The sequence below is a fragment of the Dermacentor andersoni genome, chromosome 6 (assembly GCF_023375885.2).
Source record: "Dermacentor andersoni chromosome 6, qqDerAnde1_hic_scaffold, whole genome shotgun sequence".
NCBI classification, from domain to species: Eukaryota; Metazoa; Arthropoda; class Arachnida; order Ixodida; family Ixodidae; genus Dermacentor; species Dermacentor andersoni.
Genome location: NC_092819.1, coordinates 123,636,320 through 123,655,687, shown reverse-complemented (window position 1 = coordinate 123,655,687; position 19,368 = coordinate 123,636,320). Strand labels below are relative to the sequence as shown.

The 19,368-nt window shown below is 45.6% G+C and overlaps 2 protein-coding genes across 2 annotated transcripts in view; both read right to left on the bottom strand.

Annotated features, from left to right (window-relative positions):
- LOC126523332 (uncharacterized) overlaps positions 1-6,137 on the bottom strand; it is a 105,821-nt gene extending 99,684 nt beyond the window's left edge. Inside the window, exon 1 of the mRNA XM_072288981.1 lies at positions 6,083-6,137. Within this exon, the coding sequence (XP_072145082.1) occupies positions 6,083-6,137 (55 nt within the window). The remainder of the gene's footprint in view (positions 1-6,082) is intronic.
- Positions 6,138-6,219: 82 nt separating this feature from the next.
- On the bottom strand, positions 6,220-10,775 carry LOC126523331 (histone-lysine N-methyltransferase SETMAR-like). The gene is made up of 3 exons (XM_072288980.1): positions 10,155-10,775; positions 8,607-8,768; positions 6,220-6,360 (listed from the first exon to the last, which is right to left on the bottom strand). Exons 1-3 carry the CDS (start codon positions 10,773-10,775, stop codon positions 6,220-6,222), a joined length of 924 nt encoding a protein of 307 aa, XP_072145081.1.
- Positions 10,776-19,368: the final 8,593 nt, after the last annotated feature.

Below are 19,368 nucleotides of genomic sequence, written 5' to 3'. Positions count from 1 at the left end.
GGCGACATGTTTAACTGTAGCACATCCGTATGGGTTGGGGTCATTCCGGCGTCTCCCACGATGTACTGATACCTCCTCCTCTCACTTAATCGAACTACTGCGTCGCCAAGCGATGAGATTAAGACATCGATCACGGAGCGACGCTGCCTAGTGCCAGGCCGTACCGTCAGAAACATTGCGAAAGGGGGGAGTTGTCGCGCGTAGTTTAAGGATGGCGCTAGTTGTTTTTCTTGCCGCGGAACCGCAAGAATTAGCCCAAATGTTCTCTCTCTCCCGCGTTAGCGCGTCGGTAGCGTGCTCGTGGTAGAAACATTTATTGCCAATGATATGAACGTCTGCGGGTAAACATACTCAGGCTTCTGCTGTAGTCTTTGTGGTGGCGCTAGTAGTACCAGCGTCAGTACTACAGCGAACATAACGGGAATGACCTACTATACGAAGAGAAAGTCCCATGATCGACTTCGAAAGGGAGCTGTTTCTACGAATTTCGGGGAAATCCAGGCGCAACTCATAGCTGCTGCATGCCTCATGCAACCACAAGACGCCGATGCGGAAAGGCAGAAGGGGAACAATTTGTCTACAACTACACACACTGCAGGTGTAGTAGTAGTAGTAGTAGTAGTAGTAGTAGTAGTAGTAGTAAAAACTTCATTAAGGAAGGGAGTGGGGGAAAGGGGGTCAAAGAGTGATGGGTGGCTCTCTTACTCCAGTGCTCCACTGGCCTTGGCCGGGCGCTGGACTTGCTCGAGGAGTGTCCTCTGCACCCCTAAGTACAAGCTGGCGAGCTGCACCTCCCACTGCTCCGATAATGATTGTTGTTTGTTTGTGTAACGCTGAATAGCTAACTCTCGCGGCATTCTTTCACACGTCCACGCAATGTGGGAAAGAGTTGGTCTACCGCCACACCACGGGCCTCTAGCTCGATATTGTGTAGGGTAGGGCGCGTGAAGTTTTAGGAGGTGCGGATAAACATCGGCCTGAATTTTTCTTAGGTTTGTGGCCTCTTCCCCGTTTAAGGATTTGTGCGGGGGGGCGTATTTTTCGAAATGTTGGAACACGAGCATTTGACACTGCAGGTGCGTTCCCTTACTAAGGCACATGCTGTAATGGAAATTCTCTGCCTTACTTTCAAAAAGATAATGGTCCCCATGCGTTGAAGCCTGGAAGCCAAATGGATCTGTTCAGTGAAGAGAACGGTTTGAATAGGCTTTTCAACGGCTATTTTGATGAAGAAAGCGACTCAAGCAGCTCCCAAGCACGAAATCACGACGGCAAAGGCTCTTCGAGCGCAAGTAACATTCACTTTTGCCGGAACAATTTCTGCATCCAGAAAGAGTCAGGCTTCATGGGATCATCACAACGTACGAAGAGAACCAGGCCACACATGAAGTGTTCCAAGAAAAGAAACAAGCGAAGCATCTGTCTACTTGCGCGACGCACAGATAAAAACGGTTATAAAAGGCACCCTTTCCCTAAAGGCTTGTTTTCACTGTCTTCTGGCATAGCTCGTGACTGTATGGTCCGCCGTTGCATCCCCCTCCTCCATTCTGTAGTTTTGTTTCTCTAGGATTGTCTTCGTATTTCATTTATTTTTCGTGTTTTTGTTCCTTTGCCGAGCATAAATCTATGTAACTTGCAAGGTCTAATTCGAGCAAATGAATTAAATATGAAGCAAAGACATGTTTCGTCTGGTAACGTCTCTTCGCCAGGCACAATACGTATGTGCGCTGCTAGCGTCAGGGCATGGGCCCGCGCGGACAACGCAACAAATGTTCAGGATGTGCGAGAGCATGGCCACGCACGGCCCAGCGCAGTTCCGATAGCAAGGCAAGGTGGTGACCGCTCCAGTCACTCAGGTATGTTTTCTTGTGATTGGTTTATACTGCTCCTGCAGCACTGAACGATCTCAGCTACGGCGGGCACCAAGTTGAGCTGAGAGGTCTAATAGCTCTCATTATTATATTTTCGTAACAGGAGTTAGGTGCTCGCCATTGGGTTTTCTTGTCCGTGTGCCCATTTCGTTACGCTGACGATGACCGTCGTCGTCATCGACGACAACTAACGATGACTTTTTCCAACTTTAGGCGACCTCGCCATTCCCAGCTTCGATATCGCGAAAGGGCGGGGAAAAAGAAAGCCATTCCACAGCCGCCACTGATAGGATTGGAGCCCGTATTCATGAAGGAATGTGTGTTTCGGAGTCGGAGGTGCTAACCACCGTGCTGTTGCACAACTAGAGTGCCGTGTGACAGCTCAACGGTTTTGCACTTCACACAGACTCTGACAGCGGTGGAGCCTGTGCATGTATTTTGGAGGCCAGAACGAACAATTGTGCATTGGAGAAAGGTTACATTTTCTGCATCGCATAGCCAGCAAAAATTGTTACAACGATGAACGAACAACCGGCCTTTAACGTGAATCAGCTGGCAGGCACGTCTGAACAATTTACGAACTATACAAGGTCACCATATTCTGTGAGCACGCGAAAATATGGATAACGTACTGAACAGTGTTCCTAAGCCCCTAAAGTAAGTCGACAATATCGCAACGTACCTTTTGCTAGAGCACACATTTAAGTTTAAGACTCTTGAAAGACACGACATGGCCAAGAATATAGTCATACATTCTATATTACATCGATATGCTTGTTCAATAAAAAATTATGAGTGCGAAGGACACCTCTATATAAATCCTTCTTCTGGTAAGAAATTAGTAAAGGGATATTTGAAAGATCTTGAGCATGAGCTAAATCACTGATTTCGAGAGAGACGGTTTTCCTGAGGCTTCTTTTTCTACGACAGTTTGAGAATGCATCGGTAAAAACAAGATGGCCTTCAGGAGCATTATTTCATGGTATAGCACACAGCCATTAGCATGCAGGCGTAAGCTGTTACCTGAATACCCGGCTCATGCCCACGAGGGGGATTGGCCACACTTGAGTTAATGAAAAGTGCACGCAACAAAGGGCCATTAACGGTTACGTAGAGGAAGGAAAAAAATGAGCATGCGCCATGCAGAGTCCGCGCGCTCACAGAAAAAGTGGGGAGGAAGTCAAGTAGTATTTTTTTTTCCTGTAGCGACAATGTTGTTGACGCACAATGTCTGTTTTGTTATGACCACACACGTGAGCACAGCTCCCTGCGTCTCGTATCGTTTTAAAGGCGTCGTTTTTGCTGGTTTGCGTTAGCCCCGCCGTTTTGTACCGCTGTGTTATGTAGACCACACTCTCTCGGCTGTCGTAGTGGCCAGGTGGTACTGGAAGAAGTAAATTGCGTGAAACAAGCACGCGTGCAACGCCGCACACCACCGATCCCGCCACGGATGAAGGATGATCCGAGAACATATGTATTTGCCGTCTTTGGTAGATTTATGCTAACCCGTCATCACAGAGAGAAACCGCTCTGCTTTAGGATATCTATGATAAACGCCTTGCAGGTCGGCGACAGATGTGCACTGTTCTTGCTTTGCACAGCGGACGGTGCATTTGTGGCACACAATACAACCGTGTGGGAGGGTGGGAAAGAAGCGGCTGCTGTGAGAAATTAAGGGGTGCACTATCCTTACCGCAGACATCTTGTCCGCGTGCCCGAGAGGCCCAGGGAAGTGAAGGCTGGCGGATGGTGCGCAAGAGTCAACAAGGCACGACAGAAGAAAGTACGCACACATCAAACGACTGGTCGTCGCACGTACGCCCGTTACACGCGCTAGCCGCACACATACGCGCGTACTGTTCGATACCACGGGGCGGAAACCACACGACCTCGTTTCCGAGAAGCTTCACTTACTGTGGAAACAATAGGAATATACCTCAGGCCGCTGTCAGTGCATCTAAGGGCGTAACGATGTTCTCTGCTCCTCGTTGTCAGCGTGCTTAGGCTCTTCGCATATTCGCTGTGCCCGGCTGCCCGAAACTTCCAAAAAGCAAAACGATTGCGCAAGCCACGACCACCATACGTCTTTGTTATCACAAACGGCAGATGGGATAGTCATAGGTCGATGTGTCACGATGTGCGTAAAAGGCTGCCGGTTGTCGCCCATATCAAGCTTTTCTGGTCATGCACGAACTAGCGCACTGAGCGGCTACGGCGCGGATCTAGCGCGTTTACGATGGAACCAGTGGGTTTCTCGCGAATAATTAAAAGTGCGGGTCGATTATTGAAAAAAGGCAGGTGAGGGACAAGTTCTAGAGGAGAATCCACACGAGATACATGCAGTGATCATGTTGTGAAAAGCAAGAATTTTGTTCCCAGATCGGTTAAAGATTCAGCAATGAAAGCCTATGGAAACGACAAAAATTTGTACGCCATTTTCGAGACGAAAGCGCTAGCTGTGATAACACTATGGCTGCTATCGCATTAGCCGCTACAGCGAATGTAGTCCCGAAACTCATCTTTCGATTGACTCTCTACACGTGGTGCAATACTGTTCCCAAAAGCGATTTTTGAAACACAGTTGTGCACATTCAAGTGGTATCTTGATAAACCTATTGTCCCGCGTCATGCTGGCAGTAGTTCCATACCGTTCTCCGTGGTAATTTTTTGAATCCACATAGCACTTCGTTCTGCATTTTTCCACTAGATAAAGGCAGCACGAAACTCAAGCTTTGGTTTTAGTTTTCCAGTGATGCACTGCAAATAATATATTTTCTATTTTTCTTACTAAAAGGTGGGAATGTTTGCCCATTTGTGAAGTCATCACTTTTACAATCAGATTTCATTCCTTCGACAACATAACAAGCATTCGCATGTCCTTGTGTTATGGTAAAAAAAGAAAAAAAACTATCGTTCATGTATTGTAGCATGGTCATACTCAGGCATTCAGGACATTGTGCTGTAACCATTCTGTGGAAGTGCATGGCAATACACATGCGTAATTGAATGGGCAAAATTTTATAAAATTTTATTTCAATATATCGGCCGAGTATCAAAAAGCTTCCACTGAATGCGCCAAGAGGGTAGCCCCCTTCTAACATATTCATTTAGGGCACTTCGTCGAAAAGTTGGCGGTGCGTTAAAGATGTGTTTTCGTAAAGGATTGGCGGTTATGTCTTGCGAGAAGAGCAAATGGTTTTGCGCAATCTCGCAGAGGGCACATTGGCTTGAAGAGGCGCCAAATTTGCCCCGTAAAGCGATGTATTACAGCTGGAGCATTAGTCCGTTTTCTGTTTCTTTTTGGAGAAAGAGGATCATACCCGAATTTTTTTTCGGTTGTGTTCGTTCCGTTCTCTACGACGCACTCACACGTATTATGAAAATTTTCTCCTCAAAAATAGCCATCGCATTCTGTTTATGCGATGCATCTCGGATACTATGGCTTTACAGGGCAAAAAGACAAAGCCGAAGCACATAGCTTATATATGTATCATGCTTGTTCACCAACCGCAGTGCTCGCTGTGTTGAGTACCACCATCAGCCTCATGCAAGAGGCTACCGTAGACATATAGTGATTTCAAGCCTACTAGATTTGAAATGCGTGAGAACGATGCCGGTGTATCACAAATATTTGATAGCACCTGCCACTTAGATGTTCCGTGGTTGCCTTAGGTTGGCCGTACACGAGAATGCGCTCTTATCGTTTAGTCTCTCCGCCAGGCGATCAGATAGTGAGCAGATTTACTATTTCATGCTGGCTTTACGGAAACGCTGGTTTTCTTCGTTGAACTAAAACCGATATACGTAAAATTGTTCACAGCACATACACACACCGCGACTGATAATGCGCGTCACATCTTTGCGGCCCCAAGAGATGTTTCTGCGCACTGTAGTTACCGATCAGCCGAAAGCTCCCCTGACGACCTTATATGAAAGCACATTGCGTAAATTTTACGAAGCAGGATCTAAAACATCTCGAAATCGTTCCATTCGCACAACCCAGAGAGGAAGAAAGCCTCGCCGCGCACCCTTCCCTCCGCGCCCGATGAAAAGATTTATAGTTAGAAGAAATGTCCCTTCTTGCCACATGCCTCGCACAATTGGTGGCGGGCAGGACAACCCGGAAAATTTGCCCAATGATGCGCGAGCCGCAGCGGAAGCAGCCGCCGAGCCCAACCGGCGGCGCGGAGGCAAAAGAGGCGCCCGCTTACCTCCTTCCTGAAAGGCCTCATCGCTCTCGACCTCATCGCTATCGGCGTCCGCCATCTCGGCCCGGTCGGGATGGGACGCACGGGGGACGTAGCTTTAGACGTAGCTGGTGGCTTCTGCCACCTTGTGGCTGCCGACGCTATGAAACGGCGTCAACTTGTAGAACGCCGAGCTGCTGCATTATTTTGTCGGTGCGTTTCTCTTCCTGAGCAATTTCCATTGCTTTCTTGATGGTAAAGCCCTGACCGAGTTGGATGAAGCGGTGGCGTAGCTGATGCGACTGCAAGCCGCAAAGGATCTGGTCTTGAACCGTGAGATCAGTAGCGATGCCAAACTTGCACGATTTGGCGAGTCATTGAACATCTTGAATGAATTCTGTAGTCGGCTCCGCAGGACTTTGTACTCTACATTTGAAGTGGATGCGACTGCAAAATTTATCTTCTTCACGTAAGTGCTTGGCGAGCACTTGAAACGCCGCTTCATATTAGCCCCGACAACGAACTACAGGGGCGCTGCGAGCGCTGCTCGCGTGACGTCAGGGCGCGGACTCGCGCCTGTCGTCTGCTACAGTCCGGGCGCATTCTGCGGTGTTTTCGTTTGTTCGCCTTCGTTCTCTCGGCTTGTACACTAATGGCAGTAATATCAAAGACATTTTTACGACGTCTTCATTCGCGAAAATTTATTCAAAGCTTATTTCTTAGACGACAATGCAGCTCTCGAAGGCAATGATACCGTGCCAGCCGAAGGAGCGCAGAGCAGCCCATTGCGGGTTTTTCATGAGCGGATCGACAACCGCAAATACATGGCATTTAATAATAATCCAGCTCTGATACCATACATGTCGCGATGCAACAAGTATGTCACAAACGCTGGCTATATATGACCTTTACAACAGTTACCTTGATTTTAATTTGCTAAAACAGGTTTGCTCATGACGGGTGGTTCGGGTATAATATCGAATTTGTGCATTTCTTCACAGAAACGCTCGGCAGTAACACGAGGACTTCATTAACACTGCAGTTTAGATTCTACAAGCACCACTTGCTTCTTTACCTGCTTCTCAAAATTTGGCGGTTCTTCACATGTTTATGTTAAGTGGCGGTAACTTGAAGTAAAGCTAATGAAAGCTTACGGCTATTTGCAGAATACGAATATATTTCCTTTTCAGTGCTACACGTTCAGCTCACTTGAGAAATTTACTGGTGCTTTTTGCTTGCGTAATATACATGACGGCGAATATACATGTTTGGCGAAATGACACATGCTGCTCGGCCCCACTTTTTTGGTGAAATATGTCTTTTCTACCGTATGGTTACAGCCAGAAAGAAGTCGAAGCGTCGATCATTAGTAGTATGGGACATATTGAATATATCATAATTCCCCGGTGGAGGTAAAAATCTAGAGAAATATGTAAGGCTTGTGGTGTCTTCTTTATGAAGGTTTGTGAGGTTCTCTTTTATGTATGACGAAGCGAATAGTTCTCCGTTTGTATAACTAAACAACGCTGCATCGAGACATGTTGAGGCAGAAGGTGCTTGAATTTCACTTTTCTAGGCACCCTAAGCTACGCTGTAGTACCTCGCGAATACTTTAGGCATTCCAATCGGTGCTGTAAAAAAATGTTTTATGGTTTCAATTCGACGTTGTAGTGAACTGATGGGTTTCGCAAAGAATTAACGCGTGCCTCACCATACCGACAGTCGGTGCCTACCGTTGCGTGAGGGATGTTCCATATTGTCGATAAGGGCTACTGAGGGCCACCATGAAACATTTCATCGCTTGCAATTGATTGGCTCTCGATCTTAACCACGAAACTTTCTCTCAGGTGATTGATACTATGGTATTTGTGAATCAACTACGTGAATACTCAACATGACGCGCCGTAATGTTAGCAGCCATGAGCAATTCGTTTTTTGGAGGCGTTTCAGAGAGGGGTGAAAATAGCAACAAGCTTTTCCATAAGAAATGCGCGCCTAACTCTTTCTTTTACGCATTAATAAATGACCATATTTCACTAGAACTCACCAGAGTAATAAGAATCATGATGACAGTTTCGCTGGGAAGTGTCTTTCGAACACGGATAACATGCTGACGCCAATTACCAAGATTTTTCTTCCATGTAAAATGCAATGTCTCTCATAGCTAAATACTAATCGAATGTTAAGTGTTTAGCAAAGCATCATACGCAACTTCGAGTTTTGAATTTGCAGAAATTGTTTTTACGCAAAATCTATGGATAGACATGGCGCACATATGCATTGTAAAACCTGCAGACCCCCTTACCGCTTCATAGCTTGCGATATCCAAGCCGAAAATATTTATCGACTCTCCCGCTTTAGGAGAAAGAACTGTTGTTCAGGCATGGCAGCAGAAAGAAGCCGAGATATTCTTCAACAAGTACGGCTCCAGCCACCCATATCCCAAGCATACACGAAGGGAACGAGCACATCATGTCACGGCCGAGCGGCGTCCTGGCCGTGACGTCACTCGCGAGAGGGCGCCACTCCAAATTCTCGCCGCTAATACGTCAGTTGTCTTGGAGTCCCCTGTCCCTTCGTCGGTTCCGGCCTGCGTCTCTCCCTCGATGAGGTTGTAGTAGATACTGACGCCTTTCACCCCCAGCGCGTTGATAGGGAGCGCTTTCTTGTGGTCCGCTCTAGCGGTCTTGGCGGCCGCGTCGACGTATGCCTGCAGAACACGTCACCATTTGAGCCAATGACAAGAAAGATGGGAGAGGGGAGGGAATCGCCGCGTTTATGCAGAAGATCGAGGGGTGTGGACAGCCGCGAAGACGACGCCGCAGTAGCGTTGAAGGTCAAGCAGATGACGTCGCAGTCGCGTCCAAAAGCAGGAATTACCGTAATGCTGCATGAAAGGAGGGCAGCAGAAGTGGAAGATGCGGTGGAGAAGCAAGCTGGGAGTCGTAACTCGCATGTAGGCGCGATGTGCGTGGATTGTCCTCTTCGCCAATCTTATGTTGGCGTGGCTGCCATCGCCACGCCGGGCCCGTTGGGCACGCTTGGAGGGCGGCCTGAAGAGAGATGCAGACGCAGATGGGCATCGAGGCTGAACGAGAGTTCATTGAAAACGCGGCGCCCTAAATAACTTCCGCGCCGCTATCACAGCGCCCTTTAAGGGCGAATAAGTTTCGGTCTCAAAACCGAAACGCCGATGTAACACTAGGTATATTATAGGAGGTACCTTAACGAAACCGTTCGGTGAAAATTAAAAGCAGTCCACGACGGTGTCTATCGTAGACGCTGTGCGACATTGCGAAAGCTTTAGCTCGGGCCTCCTATCTAAATACATGAAAATTGAGAAATCGTTTTTCTCGGCCACCAGTGCACCAAATTTGATGACGTTTGTTGTATTTAAAAGAGAAATTTAAGATATAGTTACTTTTAGTTGCGAATTTATTATTAAGGTGGTCACATTTTTATAAAAATTTGCAACAATGGCATAGCTTAAGAAAACGGAACTATCTGTAACGCAGCAATCAAAATGGATATCGCAGTTTGGTTAATTGCACCTGAAAGTACATATAGAGCGGACAAAATTGATATATTATACGAGGTCTGTTAGAAAAATAACCGACCTTTGGCAGAAGAAAAAAAAATGGCGTAACTGGAGCGTTGGAAACCTAATCACCATGAAAGTAGTCTCCTTGGGACTGCACACACTTCTCCCAGCGGTGCTGCCATTGTTGGAAGCATTCCGAGAAGGCCTCTTTCGGAATGGAGTTTAGCTCAGCTGTCGTTGCAGCCATAATGTGCTCTCTTGTCTGAAATCGCGCTCCTTTCAATGGCCGCTTGATTTTGGGAAACAGTCAGAAGTTGCAGGGGGCCATATCAAGAGAGTAAGGAGCCTGTTGAACTACAATAGTCTGGTTTTTCGCCAGAAAATCTGAATCAAGTGCGACGAATGTACAGGAGCATTATAGTGATGGATGCGTCAATTTCCTGTTGACCACAACTCCGGTTTCTGGCGCCGCACAGCATCACGTAGGCGACGGAGGACATCCCTGTAGCACTCCGTGGTGATTGTTTGACCCTGTGGTGCGAACTCGTGGCGTACCACACCCCGAGAGTCAAAGAAAGCAGACAGGATCACTTTGACGTTGCTGCACACTTGGCCGGCCTTCTTTGGTCTTGGTGACGTGGAATGCGTCCACTGTGACAACTGGGATTCGGTTACCGGGTCGTACCCGTACACCCAAGAGTCGTCCCCAGTGATTATGGTGTTCATGAAGTCGAGGTCACTGTTTGTGGAATCTAGCATGTCCTGTGAGACTTCAACACGAAGTTGCTTTTGCTGCACTGTGAGCAGCTTCGGCACGAATTTCGCCGCAACTCTCTTCATAGCCAAATCTTCGGTCTTAATGAAATGTGCAGAAAACGTCCTGATGCCCACATCTTCCGCAATTTCTCGGATAGTCACACGACGGTCGCGCATCACCACAGCGTTCACTTCGGCATTGACATGGTTATTTCGGCATGTTGATGGCCGACCGGAGCGCGACTCGCTCTTCACCGATGTGTGGCCGTCTTTCAACCGGTCGTACCACTGCTTAATGTGTGTGCTGCTCATAGCATCATAACCGAAAGCTGTCTGAATCTTCCGAATGGTTTCCACTTGGCTGTCGCCCAGTTTCTGGCAAAATTTGATGCAGTATCGCTGCTCCAGTCGGTCCACCATTCTCCGTACAGTAAAAAACCGACGAGAGCACTGTGCACTACCTCATTCAAACGCAGCGTCCGAGCGACTGGCGCTATCGGCAGGCGGGAAAAAATTCGTGCATGCGCACGAAGATTCAAGGTCGGCTGATGCAAGCGCGCTTGTTTCATATCTATCAGGTGTAATTAAAAAAGATAAGGTCGCATACTTTTCTAACAGACCTCGTACATGCCTCTCAAAAACACCATTAATTTGTGAGTAGAACTTTTACAAAACGTTTGCAAACACTATAACAAATTCACGTAACCTATAAATTGACTTATCACATTTGTTCGCTTTGGATGCTTTCATGGACACAGTTCAGATAACTGCGATGTCTATTCCAGGCGCAGAGCTGAGAATTTGTAAGCTTCTTGCTTTTTTTCTGTTTCAAGCTTGTTAATTTTTCGAAATTCCGTTTAAGACATCTGTAATCAATTCGAAATTTTGCTTCCAATATTCATTAGAATTTAACACCCTCTTTCAAATGCAACAAATTTCACTAAAATCGCCCCTGTAGTTATCTCAGAAAAGCTTTTCTGCGTTTTACATATATTTGAATAGGCGACATCGGAGTTAGGCCCGAGCTGAAGCTGCCGGGAAGTGCTTATGCCCGTTGACTCCGCAGGATAAAAAAAGAAACAATGGCTTTTAGGGAAGCCTCGGAAAAGTCCGGAATCAATCACCGCTGGGTTGGCCTCGTGGCGAACAAACGTTCTTAGAATGACAAGGAAAAACACGGTGAAAGTGGGAGATGGATGTTCAATATGATGAGCAAAGCGAGAACAAGGTAAAAGCGGGAGCCAACGTTTCGACAAGCAGACTTTTTTCACCGTCACATATGCTTTCCTCGGCACAGTATATATATATATATATATACACGGCCATTGACACTGCCGTGTGTCAGCCGGCGTGTCAACGTCTATGCTAAATCTCTCTCCATAGGCAACAACACTTAGTCATTTGCATTTGGTTGCTTAGTGTTCTTTTCTTCCCTTTCTTTTTTATTTATATATTTACCATTTCAGTAACTTTCTTTTCACGAGCACCGTTTTCTGCCGCTCATTTTATTATTTATTTTGGAGAGACGATAGTCCACTGACCTCCAGCGAAGCAGATAAAAGAGGAGTGCTGTGCACACGGCCCTTGACTCACGGACGCGCCACACGGACGCGCCACCGGTCGTCTGCACAGCATCCCTGCATTGTCAATGCTGCAACCTCACCGCTAACACACTTCGGTCATTGCCTCACCAATACGACTTACCCCATCTCCCCTTTAGAAGAAATCCACATATATATACTGTGCCGAGGAAAGCATATGTCACCTTGAAAAAGACAAGACTCCTTGTCGAAACGTTCGCTCCCGCTGTTACCTTGTTCACGTTTTGTTCATCGTCCTAAGATGACAATTAATTTCCACCCGACGAGCGACGCCCTTTACCAAGAACACTGATAATGCCATTGGAAGAAATTTTGTCGTGAAGTTCAATGCGCAGGGATAGCTTTCGATTGTTTTATTTTTGTTTTGTTGACGTTATCACTACGTCACCGCGGGAGTGTGAAAAGCTTAAGGTCAATACGCCACGTGGTGGCATTCCCACGAACTGAAACTTGGTGTCCAGAAAAGCTAGACACGCCGTGCGTTCTTGCAATACAGTGTGAATGTAATGATTTATTTTCATAAAAGCGGCCAAATGCGAGGACCGGCCTCAAGGTCTAGTTTGCAGGAATATCAACGCTATAGAGCGCAATAGTCGGACGAACTGAATTTGGAAACGGCATCGCGATGGTACACAGCGATTCGATCCGTTGGTCAAATCACTACGGCGCGCGCATGTCCGAGTAGCGTGGCGTGTTTGGGCACCGAAAGCGAGAAACGTAAGCAAGAGAGGTAAAAGTTTCCTTGACAAGATGGCGGAGTAATACCAAGTTCCGGCGTCCCGGAGGCTTCACAAAGAGTTTCGTCAGGACCTCTCCTCAGTTGTTTTCCTTTCTACATGAACGGTTACAATATGTGACTAACCGCCATTCTCTTTGTTTCCGCCATCTCTGCAATGCTCATTTGCGATGTCTGTACAGGGCGGCAAAAAGAGACGAGTAAAGTGAACATGCACAAGTATTTCTACTCGGGGTCAGAAAGGAGATATCAATCGAGGGAACTTTTAGGTTTCACTTTCGAGGGTGCGATCAAAATATACATTATTTTCCCATAAATTTTGTCTCTTCAAACGCGCCATGAACATCTGGCATTTAGTCCATCTGTGCTGCTGTCTGTGATGCAGCGTCAAGTACTTGGTGGGCGTCCCGAAAACGTTTAGTAAGAGACGAAGTTTTTTTCATGCTTGTATGAATAAATAATTGAGGTGGTCTGCAAATTAGGTTCAATGAAGCCTTGTAGGCATCCTAACCATTTTATGCACAATTTAAGATGAATGCGATGAATGATGAAATGATGAGAGAACTCATTCATTACAAGGTTAGCAATATATTTCAAGCCCTTGCGGTTAATTGCTTTTCTCCGTTGTGGCCCTCTATCACCTTCATTCCTCTATAACACATGCCTCAATACAACGTAGCCGGCCAGTTTTACAATTTCTAAACTCCCTGCCTTTCCCCTTATTCTTTCTCCTTCGTCTCCGGACGCGTCTTTCCCAGTCATATTCATTAATGGAATGAGGACTGCAGCTAAGCCTGGTATCAATTAAAGTCTACCTTGTGCCACTTGCACAAACTATCCATCACTGCATGCTCCGACTGGCACGTGCACATTGTTTTGCACTACTCAGAAGGATGACATGCAATATGCCATTTTGTTGCTGCCACAAGTGCGCAAGTTTACTGCATTCGTTTTTATAATGATGTTTTGATTTAGGAAAACCCACGCAGTTGAGCGACGGTGCGCTTGAAAAAAGTTATAAATATGCTAAAGCAAGAAACGACGTGACTTCTTTGTTCCTGCGCAAAGGCATATTGTAAGAACGCTCATTGCGTCTTCTTAGGCAGCTGTTTTGGGCACACTTTCCGCGGAACAAAAAGGACGTCTCTCTACAAGCAATTAACGGCAGAACCTCGTTAGTTCCTAGGCGCATAATGCGCTTGCACGCTGGCTATCCTCCTCCGCGCCCTGCCCGCGCTTGCAAGAGCTTTCTTCACCAAGATCCGTATTTAGGTCGGCCAATTAAGGTCCGGCTCTTTGACGGGAAAGCTCCACAAAGGCCGTGCTTTCCCTCTGTTGCGTTCAAACCTTGTGAAGGGCTTAAGGAGAACGACAACGACAGCATCCAAATAAAAGAATAAAAACAAAACCACGCGTTTCTCAGTCGGCGAGCTCAAACAGTTTGTCTCGTTTAACGGACGCGGCGTGGAGCTCGAAAAACACCACCCACGCCTTCGGGACGTCAGCGGAGAGGCGACGTCGGATCGGACGTTCGCTCGTCCTTAGCGCCATTAATTAGGCGTGATTCACTCCAGGCACGTATGGACAAGCTCGCGCTGGAACAAATGACGGCCGCCGCCGCCGCGTCGTGCCATGGCCCGAGTCACTTCGGCCCACGCAAGACGGTGGCGTGCAGCAGGAAGCGAGCGTAACGTGTTTTCACTCTTACAGCTCGCCTTGGTGCGTCACTGGCTAAGGAATGCCTGCGTATCAGTGCCGCTAAACGTAGCATAAGTGAAGTGCTCCTCCGAAATGAATTTTCTAAAACGACTGGCAAAAGCAATTTGGTATTTTTTCTTTGACCGTCATTCATTCTGGAGCGCTATTTTCTCGAAAATTATCAGCTGCGTTGCTGAGACCGTGCTTAATTCGTCCGCAGAGCATATTTCTGAGTATTTTCACACCCGTTAGCCACTCCTTTGTACTTCACGTGTCAATGATCCCTCACCACAACAGAGGCTGCCTCTATCAATAACTTCGAACGGAGCTGTGATCTCAGACTGATTTATTCATCCATGTGTTTAACATTCGAAAGCCACACTGGGTTTTGGAGACGGCGTTTTTCGGTTAATCTTGGGCCACGTCGATTGCTTAACGTAAAGTGCTCACAGAATAAAACGCGACAGCGAGCATTTGGTAGAAGACTGCATATGTCCAAAGTGCTCGAGAGTACCATGTCATGTCGCTAGGAATCTGGGCACGTATTCACAAAACATTCTTATGCTAAAAGCGTTCGTGCCAGCCAATAGTAAGGTAGACATTATTAGCGAAGGCGATAAGCCAATGAAAAACAACTTACGAAAGAAAAGCTTCGTGAATGCGGCTCCTGGTCGCCAAAGGTGACGCGGACTCCGATCTAAGTCTACGCGCCAAAAATTGCGCTGATGTGACACGAACTGCAGCCGGTGTAAACTAGAGTGTGCGCGTTAGTTAGCGCTAAATTGACGTGTTTCGTTCCGTGAGCATTGTACATAATGTAGATACAAAAACGTTTTTCATTTACCCCCTGTCGAAATTCTGCTATCTCTGCCGGAATTCAACCGGCGATCTGGTTGATAGCATCAAAATGGTATAGCCATTGCGCTACCGCGGTGGGCGACTACAAACTTGGCTATACATACGTTTCCGCGCCAGCGCGACCTTCTGCGCTTCACCGCTAGCTTTCCTGAAACGTCAGTGCTAGTAATGCGCGCGAACGTGCAGTACGCGGGGTGCCGGGATTCACAACGTGCCCCACGAACCATCTTCCCTTCGCCATGCGGATCCCTGCGTACGCCGTTCTTGTCTCGGCGCGTTGATGATTGGGGTCTGAAGTGGGGCCGCTTGGTGCCAAGGCTGTGCCGACCTTGTTCCGCCTTTTTTACTGCCCGGACTGTGCGCGCTTCGGGGTTCGTTCTCTCTTGCTGTCCGGCCGTGCACAGGCTGCATTGAGAAGGCGTACGGGCTTGTCGGCTACTGCGGAGCACGTCAGCTCGCGTGTTGGCGCTGTTACACGACACCAGAAGGCCAAGTAGCGTCCGTACAAAAGCAGCATCCTTACCGAGGCCTTGCGTGTTAGGACATCAGCAACGTGACGACACAGTGTGGCCTGCGCATTACTTTTGACGAATATAAGCCCTTATTTGTGTGTCGCTTTGAACTCTTGCCAGTGATTTGTAGCGTGTATGCAACGTTGCGAATAACAAGAGTGCAATAAGTAGGTCTATTTACGTGGTTCCCTCGGTAAGAACTTTAGAGGAAACCGCACTGTTTCAGTGAACTCTAGATTTAAACAGAGATCCAAGATTGATCCAAGATACAACAGCATTGCTTTGGGGCCTAGTGTGTCACATGAATGTCTCTACTCAAGAATATAAAGCATGAGAAGAAGAAAGAACGGCACTGCGTCGCAAGTGCTTTGTTATTTTATATACTACAGGGAACTATAACAAGAGGAAAAAGAAAATAGACACAGAGACACACGCAGCGATACTTTTTTTGCTCCGTCGCTCCCCTGTGTTTCTTTATTGTGTCCTACGTGCATGAATTCAATATGTACCAACTCGCCTGAGCTGCTAGCTGGACGAACTATAGCTTTTTTGGGTGCCTTGTTCACGGAGGACACTGGTTTATTTTTTATAGGAGAGAAACCAAGCCTATGCATAGAGAAGATCGGCTTTCAATGACACCTTGACTTGAAGTTTCAAGGCCCCTCCCCCGCAAGCCATTACTATATCTCCAACCTACTCTTGGTGCGACTTCTCAAGAAACTAGCATACAAAACTCTAACTAGCCCAGTCCTTAAATACGCGGCTACAGTTTGAAACCTTTTTCGCAATACTGATATTAGGAAGATTGAGTCGATAAAATGGGAAGCTGTATGTTTCATCCGTCGCACTTATGACAGAGAGATTTCTCCTTTCTGTAACTTTCATAGCCTGAACCTAACCATGTGAATACATCGTCATGTTTAAATCTTAAAGTGTCACTACATGATGAAATGTTGTTGCTACATGATGAAATGTGGTTTTTACATTATGTTCTATTATCACCATGAATGTGCATTGTCTATATCGCTGTACGTGAGTATGTATAAGCTTGTTTTCAAACCAAAGCCAAGGCCTCTTGTAAAGGATTATCATTGAACCCTGTGTGAATGATGTATTTTCCCTTTTATGAATGTACCCTTTCCTGCCAAAGCCTTCTTTAAGGCTAGCAGTATGTACCAAATAAAATAAAATAAATAAAAATACCATAATCAACTCATCAGGCAGTACTAGTTCAATAAATTCATAAATTTTGCTTACCCTTCACGTACACTTAGCACTCACAGCCTAAACCTCTAACACTTCAGCCTAGAACGGACATTACAAGCACATTTCTCTTTTGCTTCAGATATACAAATTTGGAATACTCTGCCTGGAGATGTTCGTTTGTTTCCATTGACCGACTTTTTTGCATGCACTTGATATGTTATGTCTTTCCTATTCGTGTATAGCTCCAGTGAGTCTGCAGAATGAGTGAATAAATAAATAAGTAAACAAATAAACAAATAAATAAACAAACAAATAAATAAATAAATAAATAAACAAATAAATAAATAAATAAATAAGAAGGCTTCGTAAAAACGGATTGAGTCATTGAATTTGCCCGACTAAAGCCTATTTTAGTCTTCTTGGTCGCAGTAAGGTCTACATAAGAGAGAGAGAGAGAAACGAATAAGCAGAGTTGGAACTGATTATTGTGGGGAATATCGCCGCAGGTCCCAGAGGGAGAGAGCCAAGAAAGGATAGGACAATTTTAATATTACGATTACGCATCTCGGTTTATAAACTGCCAGATGAAAATCATCTTAGAGACAGTTGAGTAAATATTACATTTTCGCACAGACATGGAAGGAAGATGTAGAAATGAAGTCTCCTTCGTCCATAAAGTGTACAATTTGTAAGGATATAGCGCATGGCGGGGCAAAATGAGACACGGTTAAAGACGCGTCATCTTGAGCTTACCCCGCCTTATCAGCAAATGGCACCATGTAAGTGGCGTGATATTTTACCTACATGTGTCCGTACCTATCCGCTTTCTTGGTTGGAAAACTATCGCGATTGAGCGATGGACATTGAAGAAAAAAGTTGGTCTGAGTGCACGTTAGTCAGAGGTCTCCCAAAAAGAGCCCGAAATCAGGTCGCATAATGTTAGAAATTCATAGTTTTCATTTCTTCATTTTACTTTCCCCTAAACTCCTGGGCGCATTACATAAGGGAGGGGGGCAGTAAACAAAAATAAGAAATTAAACCTGTCAATACAGTAATGACACCACACAGTACAGAAAATGTGAGGTATTCAAATCAAATTATCTGTACAAATAAACAGAAGTAAATGCCGTGTCATGGGTACATGGAAAAGAACCCCAATGTACGAATTAGGTGAAAAGCGTTAAGTGGCACAAACACTTGTTCAACTGTGGTGACTTCAGTTTGTATTGCACGAACCTTCCATTAGTTTGTCCGTAATTGTGTCATGGTCGGTAAGAAGGAAGCAAATTTTGGAACGGAATTCTGCTCTTTATTGGCTAAGTTAGGAAAAGATAAGAGCATTAGATCAGTGTACACAGACATGAGGTGAACGCTAATGCTGTTGCGCAGTGAGCGGTATTATGGAAAAATTCGTGAAAATATATTACGTCGGAAATTTTTCTTATAATTTCTACAAATGCGGATCAATACTGCTCCTAATTAAAGAAACCTTTTTGTTTTATTTCTTTCTTCACTGGCTACACTCTCAAGAAATTTTTGGTCGCTGCATCCTATCATTTACTGTCTTGAAATTTTTTGACTAATGCTCTAAGAGGGACCCAAAAGCCAAGCTGGCTTTCTTAAATACTGATGCTGCTACTACTACTACTACTACTACTACTACTACTACTACTACTACTACTACTACTACTACTACTACTACTACTAATAATAATAATAATAATAATAATAATTATTATTATTATTATTTTTATTATATAATGTTTACTGCCACCAAAAATGCAACAAAACAACACAAAAAGGTCGGTCTAAGCCTCAGTTGGCTTGTAAGACCATGCGTATTAATATGATACATATGTTATAATGAATGAACGCATAATACAGAGAAAAAAGAGTGGAATGGCTAACAAATGGACGTGCTTTTATAAGCATTCGTATTCCATGAGGAGCCTTCTTTTTGATAGATGCAATGTGATGATGGAACTCTATATTCAAATCCAGCTGGACGCCTTAGTATGTACAGCGATCATTTCGGCGAAATGAACTGGTGATTGATGCAGATAGGTAGCGTGAGAACAGGTAGTCGTTGCTATGATTGCAAATACACAAACTTTGTTGTGGCTGGATTTATTTTACCTTATTTTTGACACCATTTATTTACGTTAAGTTGGTCAGTTTTGGTTTAGCACTAGTGACATACTTCGTTCAGAATTATATATTGTTGCCTTATCAGCACGTAGTAGACATTTTGAAGAGGAACCACAGTTGGGAAAGTCGTTGGTCTAAATCGATAACAGAGGTGCTAAGAGGCATCCTTATGGCAGTCCGGTGTTAATAATTATGTGCAATGAACACTAAATGGCACTGGCAAGTTGGCTTCTATAATTTAAATGGCTTTGGAG